This window comes from Rana temporaria, chromosome 6 (genome assembly GCF_905171775.1).
Source record: "Rana temporaria chromosome 6, aRanTem1.1, whole genome shotgun sequence".
NCBI classification, from domain to species: Eukaryota; Metazoa; Chordata; class Amphibia; order Anura; family Ranidae; genus Rana; species Rana temporaria.
In genome coordinates, this window is record NC_053494.1 from 80,349,843 (window position 1) to 80,369,507 (window position 19,665).

At 42.5% G+C, this 19,665-nt stretch overlaps 1 protein-coding gene across 5 annotated transcripts in view; it reads right to left on the reverse strand.

Annotated features, from left to right (window-relative positions):
• Positions 1 to 19,665, reverse strand: part of VPS35L (VPS35 endosomal protein sorting factor like) — a 1,107,598-nt gene that overhangs the window by 653,755 nt on the left and 434,178 nt on the right. For all 5 annotated transcript variants that reach the window (XM_040358550.1, XM_040358549.1, XM_040358548.1 and 2 more), the window contains exon 12: positions 19,014 to 19,107. In XM_040358550.1, coding sequence (XP_040214484.1) covers positions 19,014 to 19,107 — 94 coding nt within the window. The remainder of the gene's footprint in view (positions 1 to 19,013; positions 19,108 to 19,665) is intronic.

Below are 19,665 nucleotides of genomic sequence, written 5' to 3' on the forward strand. Positions count from 1 at the left end.
GGCTACAATCGTGGGGGGGGGACTCTGGCTACAATCGTGGGGGGGGACTCTGGCTACAATCGTGGGGGGGGACTCTGGCTACAATCGTGGGGGGGGGACTCTGGCTACAATCGGGGGGGGGGGACTCTGGCTACAATCGTGGGGGGGGGACTCTGGCTACAATCGTGGGGGGGGGACTCTGGCTACAATCGTGGGGGGGGGGACTCTGGCTACAATCGTGGGGGGGGGGACTCTGGCTACAATCGTGGGGGGGGGACTCTGGCTACAATCGTGGGGGGGGGACTCTGGCTACAATCGTGGGGGGGGGACTCTGGCTACAATCGGGGGGGGGGACTCTGGCTACAATCGTGGGGGGGGGGCTCTGGCTACAATCGTGGGGGGGGGACTCTGGCTACAATCGTGGGGGGGGGACTCTGGCTACAATCGTGGGGGGGGGACTCTGGCTACAATCGTGGGGGGGGGACTCTGGCTACAATCGTGGGGGGGGGACTCTGGCTACAATCGTGGGGGGGGACTCTGGCTACAATCGTGGGGGGGGACTCTGGCTACAATCGTGGGGGGGGACTCTGGCTACAATCGTGGGGGGGGGACTCTGGCTACAATCGTGGGGGGGGGGCCCTGGCTACAATCGTGGGGGGGGGACTCTGGCTACAATCGTGGGGGGGGGACTCTGGCTACAATCATGGGGGGGGGACTCTGGCTACAATCGTGGGGGGGGGACTCTGGCTACAATCGTGGGGGGGGGACTCTGGCTACAATGTTAATATTTATTTTTATAACTTAATTCTCCATAAAACATAACTTAAGTGTAATTTCATGAGATTTATGAGGGCGTGTCTAGGGGGCGGGATTAGGGGTGGGACATGGTAGTGGTAGGGGCGGGACAACTGGTGGCGAGTATGCCTTGAGGCCTGGCTAGTAGCTCAGGACTTGGAATTTTGAGCCCTGGCCAAGTACACAGTCATCCAATACAGCCTTCTATGCCGTTTCAACAGCCTATGGTCTCTTCCATACCTGTGTGACCCATCCTGTGACCTGGGACTGCAAGGGTGAATGACAAGTCGCACCCCAAGTTTTCCAATGAGTATCCTTCACATCTGTGAGTCTTCAAGTTGCAGCTTGCAAGCATGTATACTATGCTGCACCTGCCCAATTGCACTTGGCCCCCTACTAGTTTAGCACATGTGCATCGCACACAGCCTTTTTATCTTCAACCTAAAAAGTAAGATCCTGCAGACCAAATGCACATTACTCTGAAGTTTGCAAGTATGCACTTTTTCAACTGCACCAGGTCCCATACAATTGTTGTGCCAAATGCACATTATTCTGGAGACCCAACACTTTAAGTGTACTGCTAGGGGTGTATTGACTTACACTTGTACAGGCCCCCCAGATTAAGCAGTTTAAGTAAGCAGTATATAATCTTGACTTGCCTGGCCACATAGTTCTCCCATAGTAAGTACTCACACTTCACTAGTATCCATGGGCTGGTGTTATGTCTCCAGGCCTTACCTGGTAAACCCAGGACCACATGGCTTTAACATGGCTGCCCTTCCACTTCCTTCCTATATAAAAAAAAAATGCCATACTGAGAAACAGCTGCCCACGCGACTGGTACACAGCATGATTAAATAGCACACTGCCCCAGTGGTCAGTGGGAGAACAGACAGTCAGATAACTCAATTTCTTAAAAGAGAAACTGCAAAAATGCAGACTTATTATTCCTGCTGTAGGACTCTGAACGCAACAGGGTCCAATCTTCACTCATCACAGCAAGCTTTGTCATAAAAGACCTTCAGAGACTGTGTCCCCCTTAATCTGGGGTCCACTCCCCTGGACCTGTATAGTACCCTGCAGGAAAATACCTTGGTCAGAACAAACACTGCACAGATTTGCATTATGCAGGGTCCAGCGCCATAAGGCTGCATTACAGGCAAAACCTCAAAGAATCTTCTCTCCTTCCAATGAGGCTTGGGTACTATTTTGGCTGATAGCCTTTTTGAATGGATCTGATTAAAGTCCATGATTTCTAATAGAACTGTCCAGACTGCCAAGTGTGCTCCCAGGAGCACATGTCACGTCATTGACCATCCACCTCAACAGACACTGGCAAACAAACTGAGGTACTTCCTGTGTAGGAGGGGTTATATAGGGGAGGACTTTGATTGATTTGCCAGTGTCCATTCACCTAAAAGGTGGCATATAACCCAGTTAGTTGTTATGGCTGCTCTGTGTCCCATGATGTACGATAAATTGTCTTTTGCAAAGTGAAAAGACTCAACTCACCTGAAAAGAGATCAAGTGGAGATGACGGGCCCAACTAGCTTTCCTCCAAGAGACACTTTAAAGTAGACAAAATCCCAACTCTAATAAAATTCCCAGCGCCCATCTCCCACTTATAAATCAAAAGGGACCAGCATTCTTATTTTCTTCCTAAATCCCTTCACCCCCAGGAGTTTCTCAACAAAATCAATTAGGAATGCAGATTCATTACTGTATGCTTAAAAGGAAAATACATTTCCAGACTCACTCTGGCTAACGTTTACCCTGCCCTGTAACCTGCTCTCAGTTATTGAATATTTTTTCACCTTAAAGGAGAATTTCATGGAAGGTACTCTTATACTAAGAGACTGACAATAATCCCACACAAGCACTCATCCACCAGGGCTTTCACTCTAACTCGTGGAACTAGATCTCACTACCAATAGATGTGGGTAAAAATAAATAAAAAAGTCCACTGTTTACCCCCCTGCCTAACCAATTCAATCAAAGATGTGTTCCTTATAAAAATACACTACCATACCAATAGTCTCTAAAGCAGAAATTGTCCACATTGTCTGATCGTTTCCCCATCTTCCTGGAGGTTATACCTACACAGGTACCACCAAGACTCATACTTGGTGCCTCAAAAAGCTGCTCTTACAAGACCCTGACCTTAAACAAGATGTTCCAAAAGGAGTTAAATGCTTACACTGACACCAATGGGACCTCAGTTGACAACCCTTTCTCTTTCTGGGCTGCACACAAATGCTATATAAGAGGGATCTTGATCAAGCATTGTCACAGGGTCAAGCAGCAAAGAAAAAAAACCTTAGCCGATTTACTGAACAAATTGCCTAACCTCAAATGCAAAAATAAAACTCAACCTGACAGACCTTGAAGCAGCGTAAACGAGAGTATGGGAATGGATAAGGAAAAACTCACTATATGATGCTAAGCATAAGCTCATGAGAGTTAGACATTCTACAAGGTTGTCGATAAATGCAGTCAGTCACTCTAGCCACTCTTTGGTATCTGTGTCTGTTCTCTCCCCTGCCACACTCTGGCTACTGCCGTCCATTTTGGGGGTTCAGCAATGGAAACTCTGGTTTCTTTCATTGGTAAATATTGGGCAGTTTTGTTCTGGCCCATTCTGCCATTGTTCTTGCATTTACCACTGACACATCTCTTTATCTATTTAGATACATCCCAATCTGCATCCACACCTGATGAGCAAGCAACGATCTTGCGAAATGTGCATCAGGTTTTCTGATGTGTGCATTTGTATATACTGCATTGTACAACGTTTGTATCAATTTTAATTATTCTCTTTATTATGTGCAAATCCATTGGCTCAGCAATTATGTTTTATTATTCATGTATGTACTTCGATTTTAATAAATATTTATATTGTTACTATTTTTGTTACTCAGTGGCAAACTGTGACCACTTCATTCAAAGTTCCATGGGTGACTCTTTTTTCTGTATATGTATATAGGGATGGAGTTGCATTACTGGTGACTGCAGACCTTTTATTTTTGCTTCTCTAGCCAACGTCTTACGGAACAGAAACAACCAATCATACCTCCCAACGCTGGCCACACCACATGGCACAAAAGTACATTCCACTCTTCAAATAGTGGATGCCTTTTTTTTTACTATGCTCTCTATAACCTGCACTCTCAGGACCGAGAGACCCAGCACCCTAACCAGCTCTCATCAATATCTGAAGATCTTTAGGAAGCAGCCCTTCCAACTCTTATAGCAAATGAACAGGATATCCTTTTACAACCTATTAGCGCAGATGGATATTTTAAGGCCATTGAACGTTCTTCAAGTGGGTAAAGCCCCAGGCCCAGATGACTTCACAAATACTTACTCTAAAACCTACCACACACAACAACGTTTGCTGCCATCAGTGACAGACAGTTTGTACCGACCGACCAAAAATGCAATAGCATCTCAGTTATCTCCAAACTGAATAAAGATTCACTTCAATGCTCAAGCTACAGGCCCAATTTTCTGCTTAACTGTGACTTCAAACTATTCACAAAAAATTATTGCAGACAGACAGACCCATTCTGCAAAACAATATCTCTCTGGATCAAGTAGGATTTATCCAAACAAGAGAAGGACTGGGACAACACAACCAGGACTCTAAATAGTGCATAGGATATTACTGCGCTACCAAAGAGGAGGGGAGGGAGGGGTAGGTTAGGAGGGGGAGAAAAAAAAGAGAAGGGGGAGGGGAGGAGAAAGATAGGAAGGGAATACTGCTGCAACACTGAAGGTGTATCAAACCCAAAATTGTTGTAATGAATAAGTAGTGCTGTGCTGTGTGATAAGGTAGATGAATTAAATAAAAGACAGTTGCTATGTGAACATCAAAGAAAAAATAATACTTGCTGATATTGGTGATACAAATGACATCCTATCAAAAATACAGAGTTCTCAGTGAATGAATGAATGAATGACTTGTATAGCGCAACTCATGCGAACTGAATCGCCTCTGGGCGCTTTTTCCAGCCAGAGTCTGCTTGGCTGGTGCGGTCATTTTACCCTGTAGGATCGTGACACACTTGGGACACACAGATACATATATATATTGGGCCAATTTGGACAAGATCCAATTTACCTACCAGCATGTCTTTGGAGTGTGGGAGGAAACCAGAGTACCCGGAGGAAACCCACGCAGGCACAAGGAGAACATGCAAACTCCAGGCAGATGGTGTCGTGGTCGGGATTCGAACCAGCGACCCTTTTGCTGCTAGGTGAAAGTGCTACTCACTACACCACTGTGCTGCCATTCAGTGATATTAAATTGAAGCATGCACTGCTATATAGTAGCAAAACTAAAACACCACATATAGGTGATAAGAGATCGCATCAGTGTCCATGCAGAAAAAAACAGCAAAAACGAATGCTGTTTAGAAGATCAAAATATCAAAGAAACAATCAACAATATAGTGCTGGTGCTTATGCCAAAATATTCAGCGTGAAGGTGGTACAGAGAAGGAATTCCAATATCCTTTTGAAGTTTTAATGAGGGTGTCCCCTTACCTTACTGCTGTAAGGTAACAGAATGTATATTAAAGCCAATGATGTTCCAGTCGTTTCAGAATGTAGTAGGTCCCAGTGAACTGTAATCTCTCTCTGTGGATTAAAGGGGTTGTAAAGACAAAAATATTTTCCTCTTAAATTAAAGTCTGACAGTAGCTGATAAAGTAAAAAGTAATGTGTTGCATTAGAACTAGTTTAATACATGTTGAAATCGAGCGGTTTTATTCACCTCCGTCACTCCTGAATCATTATTCTCACTGACTTCCTGGTTTGCGGTGCGCATTCATTCTTGCTACATCACTGCCTAATGGGAACTACAGTTCCCATTAGGCTTAGCCTCCATGCCTGTGAGGGATAAGAGAGCATCTTCACACAGGGCTGTAGTCCTAGGGAAGGGGTGAGCACATTCTGCTTTCCACCATGCAAAACAGCTCAGATGCTGGTGGAAAGCAAGAAGAGGAGAGACAGGAAATGGCATTTTCAAACCTGGATTACTGTATTTTGGAGGTCAAAAGGAAAAAACGAGGCAAGTGATATTTAAATGCTCTAGCTTACAGCAATCAATTGATCTAATACAAAACGAACCTTTAGTGTTCCTTTAAGTTCCCCTCAGGAGTCACGTCCAATGGACAACAATGACCCTCACCCAGGGAGGTAAAAAGCGCCAATAGTGCAGTATCGTTTAAAAGTTTTTAATAAAAAAGGCATATGTTATGGTACTCACACAAATGCAATAAAAACAGGCATAAAAACAAGTGGCGAGTTTGCAAGCGTCACCTCCGGTACCTCTTAGTGGACTGTGGACTTGCGCATATTTGTCACGACACGTGACTTCTTCAGGAGTGGTGAGAGGTACATTAGGGATGCATTATATAGTATAGTATAGTATAGTGGGAATTCATCAAACCAGACGGTCGCCATTTTTCAAACATACAAGCTCCAGGATGTGGGGCGGTGGCCATCTTCCGAAAACCGGAAGTCGGGCAGCGGCCATTTTGTTGAGGATCTAGTCATGGGACCAGGGGGAAAAAACGTCCCCTGAAAGTAAAACCAAGGTCAGCGCACACAAAATATACCGAATGGCATGACACGCTCCATGGACCACCAGCCCAGTCTCCGAAAACAGCAGCACAGATGTCAAACAAACATCACAATGGTCGCCTTAGTTGGTAAATCAGGCGCCAGAAGTGGGGCCGTGGCCATTTTCTAGTAGATCTTTTTGGATCTAGCCCACATTTACCAGTGGAGCTAGATGGCACCGGAAGTGTGGCTGCCATATTCTACAATGGCGGAAGTGGGGCAACGGCCATAGTGGCCATTAAAAAAAACAAGGATAACAATAATAACGGTATATGGACAACTAACTTGGTCTCAGCCAGTGAGACAAATACTCCAAGGCGGTATAAATTATTGGAATAGAATTAGGATAATTAGTAAATAATTAAAATGGGGGGGGGAGAAGGACCGGATATGACGTATGCGGACCATATAATGACAATTAGCATATCTCAATCTGCACATACAGATAGAATATATTAAAAAGGGGGCATGTGTAGATAGAATGTGTATAAGAGATGAAGGAACATGTATAGACCACCATACAGTGCTCATACACATGTACTTCCTTAAAGGAGAAGAGGAAATTAAAAGATGACTTAAAAGGTAAAAAGATTAGAAATCACTGAGGAAACAATTAAGATTAAAGGGTCACTAAAGGAATTTTTTTTTTTGCTGAAATGACTGTTTACAGGGTATAGAGACATAAAAGTTAACAGATTCCTTTTAAAAATGATTAACAATAGATTAAATTCAATCATATAATGTGCCTCTAGTTTTACTTTCGGTTTTAACGATACATACATGAAGTTCCGGGTGAGAGGTGTGTCGGGAAGACTCACAGAACAAAAACAAACAAATCCAGGGCAGTGTTTTGTTTTTAAAATGAATCTGATTGGTTCTGAAGAGTTTTAGACACACAGTAATGACAGCTTAGACCACCGTGAAAAGCTCCCAGTACCATGGTTATAAGGAAACAGGCAACCAGGAAGTGTGGAGATCACAGCAGAATTACAGCCACTTCAAAGCAAACACGAACAATGAGGACATGAAACCAGTACTGCAGTAAGGTAAAGGAAGCTATTTAAAAAAAAAAATTCCTTTAGTGACCCTTTAAAGTCTATATTCAAGCCCTGAGGTGCAAAAGTGTCAAGGGTAAAAATCCAACGGGATTCAAGCTGGCTCAATGTCCTAACTTTATGGCTTCCTCGCCAATGTCTCACATAGGGCTCTATACCCCAGAACTTCAACTGTGTGGGATCTTTATTTTGATGAGTGGCTAAATGTCTTGATACACTATGTTTATCGAAGCCTTTGAGAATGTTTTGGACATGTTCTTTTATTCGTATTCGCAACAATCTTTTTGTCCGACCTATATATTGCAGTCCACAGCTACATTCAAGAGCATACACTAACCCCTCTGTGTTACAGCAGATGAATTCCTTGATTTCATATGAGTCTCCTGTGCGTGTTGAAGTGAAATTTTTCTTCTTCTCATTAGGTCTGTGAGTTCTTAAACATGCAAAACACAGTTTACATGGGAAAAAAATCTTTCCCAGTGAAAAAAAGAAGAAAATCCACTCTTAGGGGGATCAGGGACACTTTTCACAATTGTATCCCTAATTGTAGGGGCCTTTTTATACACAAACTTGGGGAGAGGGGGAGAACGTTTCCCAAATCCCTATCGGCCAACAGTATGTTCCAATGGCGTTTGACATTTTTTTCAATTTGTTTGTGTCGTATTCTGTAGTCAAAGATAATGGGCACCCGATCTTTTTGTACTTTATGTTTGGGTCCATCACTCATTAGAACTTGCCTGTCCATAGCTGCTACTTCAACACATGTTTGGTTGATGAAAGAGTTATCATATCCCTTTTGTATGCAGCATTCCCCCATGTCATTAGCTTGGATGAGAAAGGTATCTTTATCTGTACAATTTTGTCTGAGATGCATTAGTTGCCCCTTAGGTATGTTTATAAAGCCAACTTTTATGGTGGCAGCTTTCTAGCAGCAAATAGCTATTTCGATCTACATCTTTGAAATGAGTTTTGGAACGTAATACATTGTTCTCTTGTTCGATTTCTAAATCAAAAAATTTGATCTTTGTATTGCCGATTTCTTAATAAAGTTTGATGGTTCTATCATTGATGTTTAAATCTTGCAAGTAATCAAGCTGTCTTTTTCACCCTTCCACATAATGAAGATTTCATCAATATATCTCCTATATGTGGACAGATCTTCAGGTGGTTCAGAGAATATTCTTTCTTCTTCCCATTGAGCCATAAAAAGTCCAGCTACACTAGGGGCAAATTTGGCTCCCTTTTCAAATGTTTTTATTAGTTTTATCAGACAAAGATATGTAACAACAGTACATTGTCAAAGTACAAAGTACCAACATTAAGATAACACATTGTACATACAGCGACAGTGAAACTATCAAAAGTGAGGAGAACATTCCTGCTAGTCTGGTTTCGTAGAGGGGACCTAGCATCCTACCGCTAAATGTGGAAGCGTCCGCCCCTGAGTTGGGAAGAATGCAGGCAGTAAACTCCCATTTCTACACAGATGAAGTCATTAAATGAACCTGTAATCTGACAAACATACTTTCAGTGCAGAGATTGAAATTACAACAATAACAACAAATCCCATTCAGTTGAAACCTAGGCTTAAGGTGACAGTGAATGGGAAGAATAAAGAATAATACAAAAAGTATACATACAGAAAATAACCGACAAAATGAAATGCAGTATGAAATAAAATAAAGAGAATGAGCAAAAAACACAAGTGTACCGAGGCTAGGTGGGGAATATAAATCAATAATGTACAATCAGACCCTATTGGGGCACGTTTTCAGGTGAGGTCCCAGTCTAAGTTGGTTAATCTAGATGTCCATGGAGCCCATTGACTATTAAGGGCAGGAACCGAGTGGGATTGGATGGCAGTGTTTTTCATAAGAATATTGTGCATTGACCCTTTGGGATACTTCAGAGATGTTCGGAGCTATAGTGGATTTCCATTTGGAGGTGATAGTTAATCTGGCAGCAATCAATATGTGAGTTATTATGTTTCTAAAGTTTTTTGGGATACCGTTAATGGTCAATGAGAGGAGGGCTAATTGAGGAGTGGGTGACACAGAGGAGCCCGTGATGGACGACAACAGTTTGAATCCTGTACTCCAAAAACCACGAACCCCCCTGCAGTCCCACAGTATGTGAAATATGTTGCCCTTGGAGCCACATTGTCTCCAGCATAGGCTGGTGTCTAGGTGGAAAATAGTAGCAAGTTTTACTGGCGTAAGGTAGGACCTGTGAAGGATCTTTAACATGAGGTCCCAATGATTAGTGCAATGAGAGTATCTATAACACGTTTTAATTGCAGCTTTCCATTCTTCGGGAGAATGGGTGGAGCCTATATCCCTTTCCCAGTTTGACATACTAGAGGTTTTTGTAAATGTCTTGTAGCGTTGAAGGAGAGCATAAAACCGCGAGAGGCCTTTAGGCCTGCGGTAGTTGAATAAATAGCTCCATGCACCCCCATGTAAGTTATATGCGCAGTTGAGGTGTTTGGATCGGAAATGCATTATCTGCGTCTTAGCATATGAATGAGATGTAGGGTTTTTAAGAATTAGATCCCCCCAAGAATGTATACCCTCCCCCGACCACGACTGTATGTTAAGGTTTGGGATCAAGTGTTCATAAATTTTAATATTTGTAAGTTCTTGACGCATTTTAGAATCAGAATTTGTGACCTTATGCAATTCCTCCCACGCCGAGAGTGTTGCCACTACAGAAGGCAGTGATGAGGAAACAAGGGGCACATTGGTCAACCTAGCTAGTAACAATGAAGGAAGATCTCTATTTTGTAACATGGACTTTTCTATTTGAACCCAGAGTTTAGGAGACTCCGGCTCAAACCAGGCCTTCATTTGGTCTAGGATAGCAGCTGTATAATAGTGGCGAATATTTGGGAATCATGTCCCCCCGTTAGATCTATGTTTCTGAGCAATGGAGTAGTTGATCCTGGGCATTTTACCTTTCCATATGAAATGCCTAAACATCTTGTCTATAGACCTAAAGAAAACCCCAGGTAGGCATATGGGAATCGTCCTGAAATAGTAAATTAGTTTAGGCAGGAGGGTCATTTTCAGGGCCGCAATCCTACCCAACCATGAGAGCTCGTAAGAAGCTCTATGTTGCAGATCATTTTTCACAGTGTCTATCAGAGTAGGGAAATTAACATTGTACATGGATGACGTTGGTGATGCTATCTTTATACCTAGGTAAGGAATAGATTTGGTCATCCATTGAAATGGATATTTGTCTTTAAGTAGGGAGATTTGGTGCTTATTCATATTGATAGGTAATAAACAATATTTTGTAACATTCAGTTTGTAATAAGATACTTCACCATATTTCCTCAGAACTGTGCTAATCCTGTCCAGAGAAGAAGCCGGATTAGAGAGAGTTAATACCACATCATCGGCGAATAAACCAATCTTGTGAGAATGATGTGCAACCTTTATCCCCGTTATATTATCATCTGCTCTAATCGCTTCCGCCAGGGGTTCCATCATCAAGGTAAATATTATAGGCTACAGTGGACACCCCTGGCAGGTGCCATTGGTAATAAAGAATTTGTCAGAAAGAGAGTTGGACGTAAATACCCTGGCTGAAGGCAAGGAGTATAATGCTAATACCGCTGATAATATCATCCATTGAAAGCCAAACCTTTGTAGAGTCGTCTTGAGGTATCCCCAATGGACCCTATCGAAGGCCTTCTCCGCGTCTAATGCTAAAATCACTGTTGGAAGTTTTTTAGTTTCCACCACATGGAGAAGGTTGAGCAATTTACGCGTACCATCGGGGGCCTGTCTACCCTGCACAAAACCCACCTGGTCTGCTTTCACTAAACTGGGGGTACTTTTGGCTAGTCGGTTCGCTAAAATTTTGGCATATATTTTTAGGTCTGTATTTAACAGTGAGATAGGCCTGAAATTTTGTGGAGAATCCGGCTTCTTACCTGGCTTTGGTAAAGTGACTATTGTAGCTTGTAACATTTCCTCAGGGAATGAGGCAGTAGAGGCAGCGCTGTTGAACAAGACACTTTAGGGGATTAGGGTCTGTGAAAACGTCTTATAATACTCGGATGAGAATCCGTCAGATCCGGGGGATTTATTTTTGGGTAAAGTTTGAATGGTGTCAGAGATTTCCTTAGCTAAGATAGGGGCATTAAGTGAGTTCAGGTCCTCTCCCGTTAAAGATGGAGTGACACCGAATCTAGGAAAGCAGAAATCGAGTGAGCTGAGGGTTGGGGTGTGGCGCTGTCTGAATTCAAGTTGTATAGATCTCTGTAGTACTTCATGAAAGCGTTAGCTATCTTAACTGGGTGATGTTCTACAATACCCATATGTGGGTCTTTGATAGCCGGGAGATTTGATTTACGTTGCCGTCTAGGAGATGTAATTAGCTAGCATTTTACCTGCTTTATTACCTTGAGCATAAAATTTAGCTTTCGTGCGCCGTAATAAATTCTGATGACTAGAGAGAAGTAGAAAACGCACTGTCTGCACTCAAATAGATCAGTTTCTACCTTTTGTGAGGGGACTTGTTTATGTAAATTTTCCAAGTTTTTAAGGTCATCAAGTAAAGTGTTCAACAGCTCTCCCCTACGCCTTTTGTTTCGAGCCGCTGCCTGAATAAGCAGCCCTCTACTAAATGCCTTATGGGCGCACCACAATGTTGTTATATACTAATATTGCTAGTGTCATTTAGTGCAAAGAATTCAGAAATGTGTTGGTCCATTTTCGAGGTAAGGGCAGGGTCCGCTAAGATCCCAATGTTATTCCTCCACATGTAGGTCCGAGGAACAGAGCCCTGCTCCTTCAACTGTATGGAGATCGGAGCATGGTCCGACCATGTGATAGAATGTATAGTAGTGGATACAGCCCTTTGGAGTAAGTTGAAATCGGAAAGGAAAAAGTCAATTCTTGAATATGCCCGGTGGGGAAACAAATAGTATGTGAAGTCTTTCTCCGATGAATGCATGCATCTCCAGGGGTCATAAAGTTCCCATTCAGAAAGGAAAGGCTGAAATTCCTGTCTATTGGAGGGGTTCTCAACCAAGCAGTCCATGTGATTATTTACAACACTGTTGAAGTCTCCACAGAGGAGAAGAGCCCCCTTTTTAACTTTCTCAAAAATATTCCGATTGCACACCTTCCGGAAAAATGGCCAAGTAGAAAAAGGGTGCTGAAACGATCACCGGCTGGGAACCGGAAAGCAAATCATATAATATATATTCGCCAGCACACCAGGAATCATAACGTCCAAAGATTTAATGCATATCTATTATGTCAAAAAGAGCAACGTTCCGAGGCCACGCAGGACCTCTTCGTCAGGCAAAAAGAAAGAAACCCTTTTTAACTTTGTCCACTTTTTTTTAATAGGGATCTTAGGAAAGAATGTTGCCTTCTATTAGGGGCGTACAAGTTCACTAGAGTGTAGGTAGAACCATTCATGTCACAGACCAGGATAATGAATCTTCCGTTGGGGTCATTAATCACTTCATGCAACTTAAAGGCAACTGAGTGCCTTATGGCTATTAAAACTCCCCTCTTTTTAACTTGAGCGGGTGCATTGACGATATGGGGGAATGCATTATGCGAGCATTTAGGTTGCTTGGATGTCATAAAGTGTGTTTCTTGAGCGCAAAGAACCTCTCCTTTAAGTTTGTCAATTTCTCTCCACATTGCGGACCTTTTATAAGGGCTATTCAGGCCGTGGACATTCATGGAGACAATGGACAAAGTCATCATCCTTGAGCAAAGAGGGGTGCTAAATTCAAAGGTATTCTAGGATTATACCAGTGCAGTTTTATCTTATTACCTGTAGATGGCGGTGGTGGTGTAGAAATTGGTGACCAAAGCAGAGCTGGGATGAAAAGGACTTTTGACATGGATTTTCTGTTTGCAGGCAAGGCAGATTTTACCAGATGTTCCTCAGGTACGTCAGCAAAAAATAAAAGAGACAAAAAAGAGACAGAAAAAAACAAAAACAAAGAAGTAAACACGCAAAAACAGTCATAAGGTGCAAATATATCTTGCATAGTTACAATAAGGGGGTAACGAGCTCCAAGCGAACCAATTTCAGCTTTTTCACAGCCCACAGAACCGTAACTGATGAACAATCAAGGTGCCTGCATTGTAGCAGGAGTCAGACAGCACTCCACTCAGGAGACATCCTCGTAGGTACTTGTTTAGTTGGTGGGGCCTGAGCTCCCTCTGGTAATAAGTCCCATTTCTTAGCCAAAGCTAAGCCTTCCTCTAGGGTTTTAATAACCTGGGTACGGTTATCCTTAATAATGAGCAGTTGGGAATCCCCAGGAGTAAGGGATTTTGTGGTTTTGCAATAATTTAGTGATAGAGGAGAGCTTTTTGCGTGCCAGCATGGTATGCTGCGACAGATCCGCATACACAGAGACATCTGAATATGGAGCTGGCAAAGGGTGATTTTTTCTTGAAAAGCGCATAAGGTCATCCTTTACATGAAAACAATTAATGCGAGCAATCACATCTCTTGGGACTTTTTCAGGCAGGAATTTGGGTTTGGGGAGGCGGTGAGCCCTGTCCACAATGACCTCTCCTCCTTCTGGGATATTGGGTAAGATGGCGGCAATGAAGTGCTGGACATAGAGTCTCAATTCAGCTGGGGTCACAGACTCATCTACCCCTCGCAGTTTAAGGTTATTCCTTTGGGATCTGTCCTCTAAATCTGCGATTTTCTCCCTCATAGCCTGCATTTCCCCTTCTGCGTCATCGTGTGCATCAACTAGCTCATTGTGTGCCACCGCAAAGTCGCCCATCTTATCTTCTAAGTGACCGACTCTCTCACCTATAGATGTCACATCCGATTTGATTTGTGAGATGCAATGCATCATGTCCCTGTGTAGAGATCCTCGCAGGGTTACCAGCATGTTCTTCATGACAGTATCGCTCAGTGGCAGCCCAGACGTAGGGAATTCATTGATTTGTTCAACGAAAACCCTTGTGCTATTTTGTGAGTCACACCCGTCGTCCTGCTCACCTGCATATGTGTGGCTGGTGGATCGTTTTTGCACCGATTTTTGCGGGCTGGACACTGGAGATGAGCCTGGGGTGGATCCTCCGTTGCTGGCTTGGGATATCGTCGGTCCGCGAGTGGGAACCGGGCCGCGATGCTCCCCGTTGTGCGGCGAGCCACGCCGCAAGTCCGGGGCCTCGGCGCCATCTTGCGGCCTAGGCGTGCTTGTCGGCGGGTAGAAGTCGGTAAGCTTCCGAGGATTCTGCTCGTTTTTTCTTTTTCCCATGGCTGCAGGAAGGTGTCTGGGATCCACTGGGTCACTTCTAGGGATCTGGTGGGCTGATGGAGTCGCTAGATGTAGCTGGATTAGGGTTCTTGGCTCGGAGCTCTCTCCTCACACAGCCATCCGCCTCAGCTGCCGGCCACGCCCCCTCCACATTCCTCTCAAATTTGGCTCCCATGGCTACATCGGTCTTCTGGAAGAAGTAATTGCCGCCATACCAAAAAACTATTTTTGAGGCAAAAATCCAAGGATTTAACCAGATATTTGTGTTGAATGCATGGCAGTTTGGAGTGCTTCCTTAAACCCCACTTGACGGCTTCATATGCTTGATGATGTAATATAATTGTGTATGATGATACATCCGCCATTGCTGACAAAAAGGTTTGTCTTCTTTCGGGATATTTTCTAAATGCTGTAACAGATGTTTAGTATCTCTGAGATATGCTCTTGTATTTTGAACTGCTGGCTGCAAATAATAGTCTATGTATTGGCCCATCCTTGCTGTGAGGAGTAGATACCATTTACTATAGGTCTAGGTGGTGGATTACCACTATCTTTATGTATTTTAGGAAGTGAATACAAAATAGGTGTACGACACGACTTCGGAATCAGATACTGTGCTTCTTTTTTATTCAGAATATTTATCTGTAGTCCTAAATGGACCGTCTGTTCCAGGGCTTTTCTGCACTTAAACATATGGATTACCTAAAAGGCAGTTATAAGTATTGGTGTCTCCCAGCATGAGGTCCATGCTTGTTTTATATTGATCCTTGGAGAGCACCACTATTCCACCGCCTTTGTCGGCAGGTCAAATTACCAGGTCTTTCCTCTTCATAAGTTTGCGTATCCCACTCTTGATGTGTTTGGGTTCTTCAAGTTTCTTCAGTTTCATGTCCTAAAGTTCTCCTGTGAGTAATCTTTTAAATACTTCAACACATTTATTATCTTTCACGGGGGGTTGAAGATAGATCTGTTCCTCAGAGTGATATGTCTAATTTCTTCATCAGGGATCCTCATTTTGCAAGGGTTACTAATCATATACTTTTTTTATATTCAGTTTCCGAACGTATTACTGAATCCCGATGTACGTTTGGAATTTGTCCATATTTTTCGACGGTGCAAATTTCAAACCCTAATCTAGGACCCCGATTTCTTCATGAGTAAGTGGATGTCCGCTTAGGTTGAAGATTCCCTCGCCCTTTCTACTCTTTCTTTTGCGCTCAACTTCACCGTTGTCCCCTTTTCTTTCTGGGGTTCTTCTGGCGCTCCTTGTTTCCTCTATATGGCGGGGTGGGTGGTATTCTCGACCCCGCTCTAAAAAAAATTCTCATATTCAGGATTGGGGTACTGGTATCCATCTCATCTGTCTTCCATAGGTCTCTGACTTAGAGGTGCGTAGTAGTTTTGTGTGGGGATGGGACTCCTTTCTTATGGGCGATGGGCACCTTGTGGTGGTGGACCACTGCCATCTTCATCTCTCCGATCGTCGTATCTCATAGGGCTTCTTATTTGTTCATATGTGTCCTGTGGATATCCTCTATTGTCATGCAGACTGCAATATATAGGTCGGACAAAAAGATTGTTGTAAATTCGAATAAAAACATGTTCAAAACATTCTCAAAGGTTTCGACAAACAGTGTATCAAGACATTTTGCCACTCATCATAATAAAGATCCCACACAGTTGAAGTTCTGGGTTATAGAGCCCTATGTGAGACATTGGTGAGGTATCCATAAAGTTAGGACATGGAGCCAGCTTGAATCCCGTTGGATTCTTACCCTTGACACTTTTGCACCTTGGGGCTTGAATATAGACTTCGATCTTAATGGTTTCCTCAGTGATTTCTATTTTTTTTACCTTTAAGTCATCTTTTAATTTCCTCTCTTCTCCTTTAAGGAAGTACATGTGTATGAGCACTGTATAGTGGTCTATACATGTTCCTTTATCTCTTATACACATTCTATCTACACATGCCCCCTTTTTTTTATATATTCTACTTGTATGTGCAGGTTAAGATATGCCAATTGTCATTATATGGTCCGCATACGTCATATCTGGTCCCCCCCCCCCCAATTTAATTATTTACTAATTATCCTAATTCTATTCCAATAATTTATACCGCCTTGGGATATTTGTCTCACAAGTTAGTTGTCCATATACTGTCATTGTTATCCTTGTTTGTATTCAATGGCCACTATGGCCGTTACCCCACTTCCGCCATTGTAGAATATGGTAGCCGCACTTCCGGCGCCGTCTAGCTCTACTGGTAAATGTGTGTTAAACGATTAAAAAAAAGCTATACTAGAAAATGGCCGTGGCCCCACTTCCGGTTTCTCGGAAGATGGCCGTCGCCCCACTTCCGACGCCTGATTTACCAACTAAGGTGACTGTTGTGATGTTTATTTCACATCTGTGCTGCTGTTTTCGGAGACGGGGCTGGTGGTCCATGGATCGTGTCATGCCATCCAGTATATTTTGTGTCCGTTGACCTTGGTTTTACCTTCAGGGGATGTTTTTTTTTTCCTGGTCCCATGAATAGATCCTTAACAAAATGGCCGCTGCCCCACTTCTGGTTTTCAGAAGATGGCCACCACCCCACTTCCTGGAGCTTGTCTGTTTGGAAAATGGCGACCATCTGGTTGGATGAATTCCCACCATACTATACTATATAATGCATCCCTAATGTACCTCTCACCACTCCTGAAAAAGTCACGTTGTGACAAATACACGTACAAGTCCAGAGTCCACTAAGAGGTACCGTACGTAGGTGACGCTTGCGAACTCGCCACTTGTTTTTATGCCTGTTTTTATTGCATCCATGTGAGTACCATAATGTATGCCTTTTTTATTATTAAAAACTTTTAAACGATACTGCACTATTGGCGCTTTTTACCTCCCTGGGTGAGGGTCATTGTTGTCCATTGGACGTGACTGCTGAGGGGGACTTAATCCACAGAGAGAGATTACAGTTCACAGGGACCTACTACATTCTGAAACGACTGGAACATCGTTGGCTATAATATACATGCTGTTACCTTACAGCAGTAAGGTAAGGGGACACCCTCATCAAAACTTCAAGGATATTATAATTCCTTCACTGCACCACCTTCACGGTGAATATTTTGGCATAAGCACCAGCACTTTATTGTTGATTGTTTCTTTGATATTTTGATCTTCTAAACAGCATTAGTTTTTGCCGTTTGTCTGCATGGACACTGATGTGATCTCTTATCACCTATGTGTGTTTTAGTTTTGCTACTATATAGCAGTGCATGCTTCAATTTAATATCACTGAGCACTCTGTATTTTTGATTGGATGTCATTTGTATCACCAATATCAGTGAGTATTTTTTATTTGATGTTCACATATCACACAGCGCAGCACTATGTATTACAACAACCAGGACTCTAAACGTTATTACACAGGCTAAAAGCTCCAATATCACTGATACTCTTGTCCACAGATGATGAAAAGGCCTTGTACCTTTTTTTCCGCATTACCCTTGAACAGGGAGGGCATGCAGCCTCCTATCCCCTGGATACGAGCTCTATACTCTCTCCACAGCCACAGTCAGGGTTAATGGATTAAAATACCTTTTTCACTGGCAACAGAGCGAGACAGGGCTGCCCAATATCTTGGTTACCATTTGTCCTGTCCTTGGAGCCGTTTTTAAGGTTAATCTACAAAAATGGGAGGCACAGAGTATTACAGTTCCTGTCCCAGCCCTTATCAATTTTAACTCTGGGCCATGCAAGTAATTCACTATTTGGGAACCAAAATTCCCTCCAACCTTAACCTTGTTTATAGGCTGAACTTCCAACCATTATTAACTATTTTCACTGCAGAGCTTGAAAAATTAAAAAAAAAAAAAAAAATAGCCATGGTTTAGATGCTGTAATGTACTCACAAATGATCATCATGTTATACATCTTACAAACTACCTATTTAAGTACCACAAACTTTCTTCTGAGTACTCAGGGCCTTGTTCATAAAATATGTTTGCCATGGTAAATCCCCACATTATGAGAACCCTTCTACTTTGCCCAAAAATCTTCGCTCAGGGAATTGTCGCACATGTGTTACACTGTATGTATCACATTTATATTTGCAGACTCCGATGTAGCTACAAGCTACTTATGTTATTACGGTCATTTTTGGATGCAAACCTAAAAAAAAAAGGAAACCAAATCGCACTTGTAACTGCTAGCCACTTTAATAAAAGATTTTGCATCTCGGTGTCCAGCATTACTGTTGCTGATAAAATGAAAAATATGTTAGTTGTCTGTGTTGATCTTACCCTACAGAGGTATGCTCGAGCATACACAGATACAAGAGGGTCTCCAATGCCTTTTATCAATGATGTTAACCGAGGAAGACTTTCTGATATTCCACTAGACAAATATGGAAAAAGATAATAATTAACAACTGATACGATTGAAAAAAATAAATAAAAAAACTTTACAATCTTTTCACAACATCATGGAGAGTTATGGTAGCAGTTCTGTAAAGCCTTACCTTTGTAAAGTTTATCCTGTGATAACCTAAACTGGGGAAATGCAGCTCAATAGCATAGCAGGTAGCATATAATGTCATGACACATGCCATATTTTGGGGGAGACAGCATATAACGTCTAAAAATCACAAGGTATGTACAGACCCAATGTAAAATTGGGGATGGATCCTATCCTGAAGATCAAGACCTCAATCCCCATTAGATAAATAAAATGGAGCAGGAGCATATACACTTCTCTACCATAGGTGAGAGTAGTCATAGGCATAATACACCTACATCAGCTTCTTGCAGGGGATTTTAATGCTTAAAAAAAGACCTATAAATATTGTTCTGTAATAAGTCCCTTAAAGATTAGGGTGTTAAGTTTGTCTATCCATAACATCTTGTCCCTTAATAAAATAGTATTGAAATATAAAAATATATATACAATAGTATT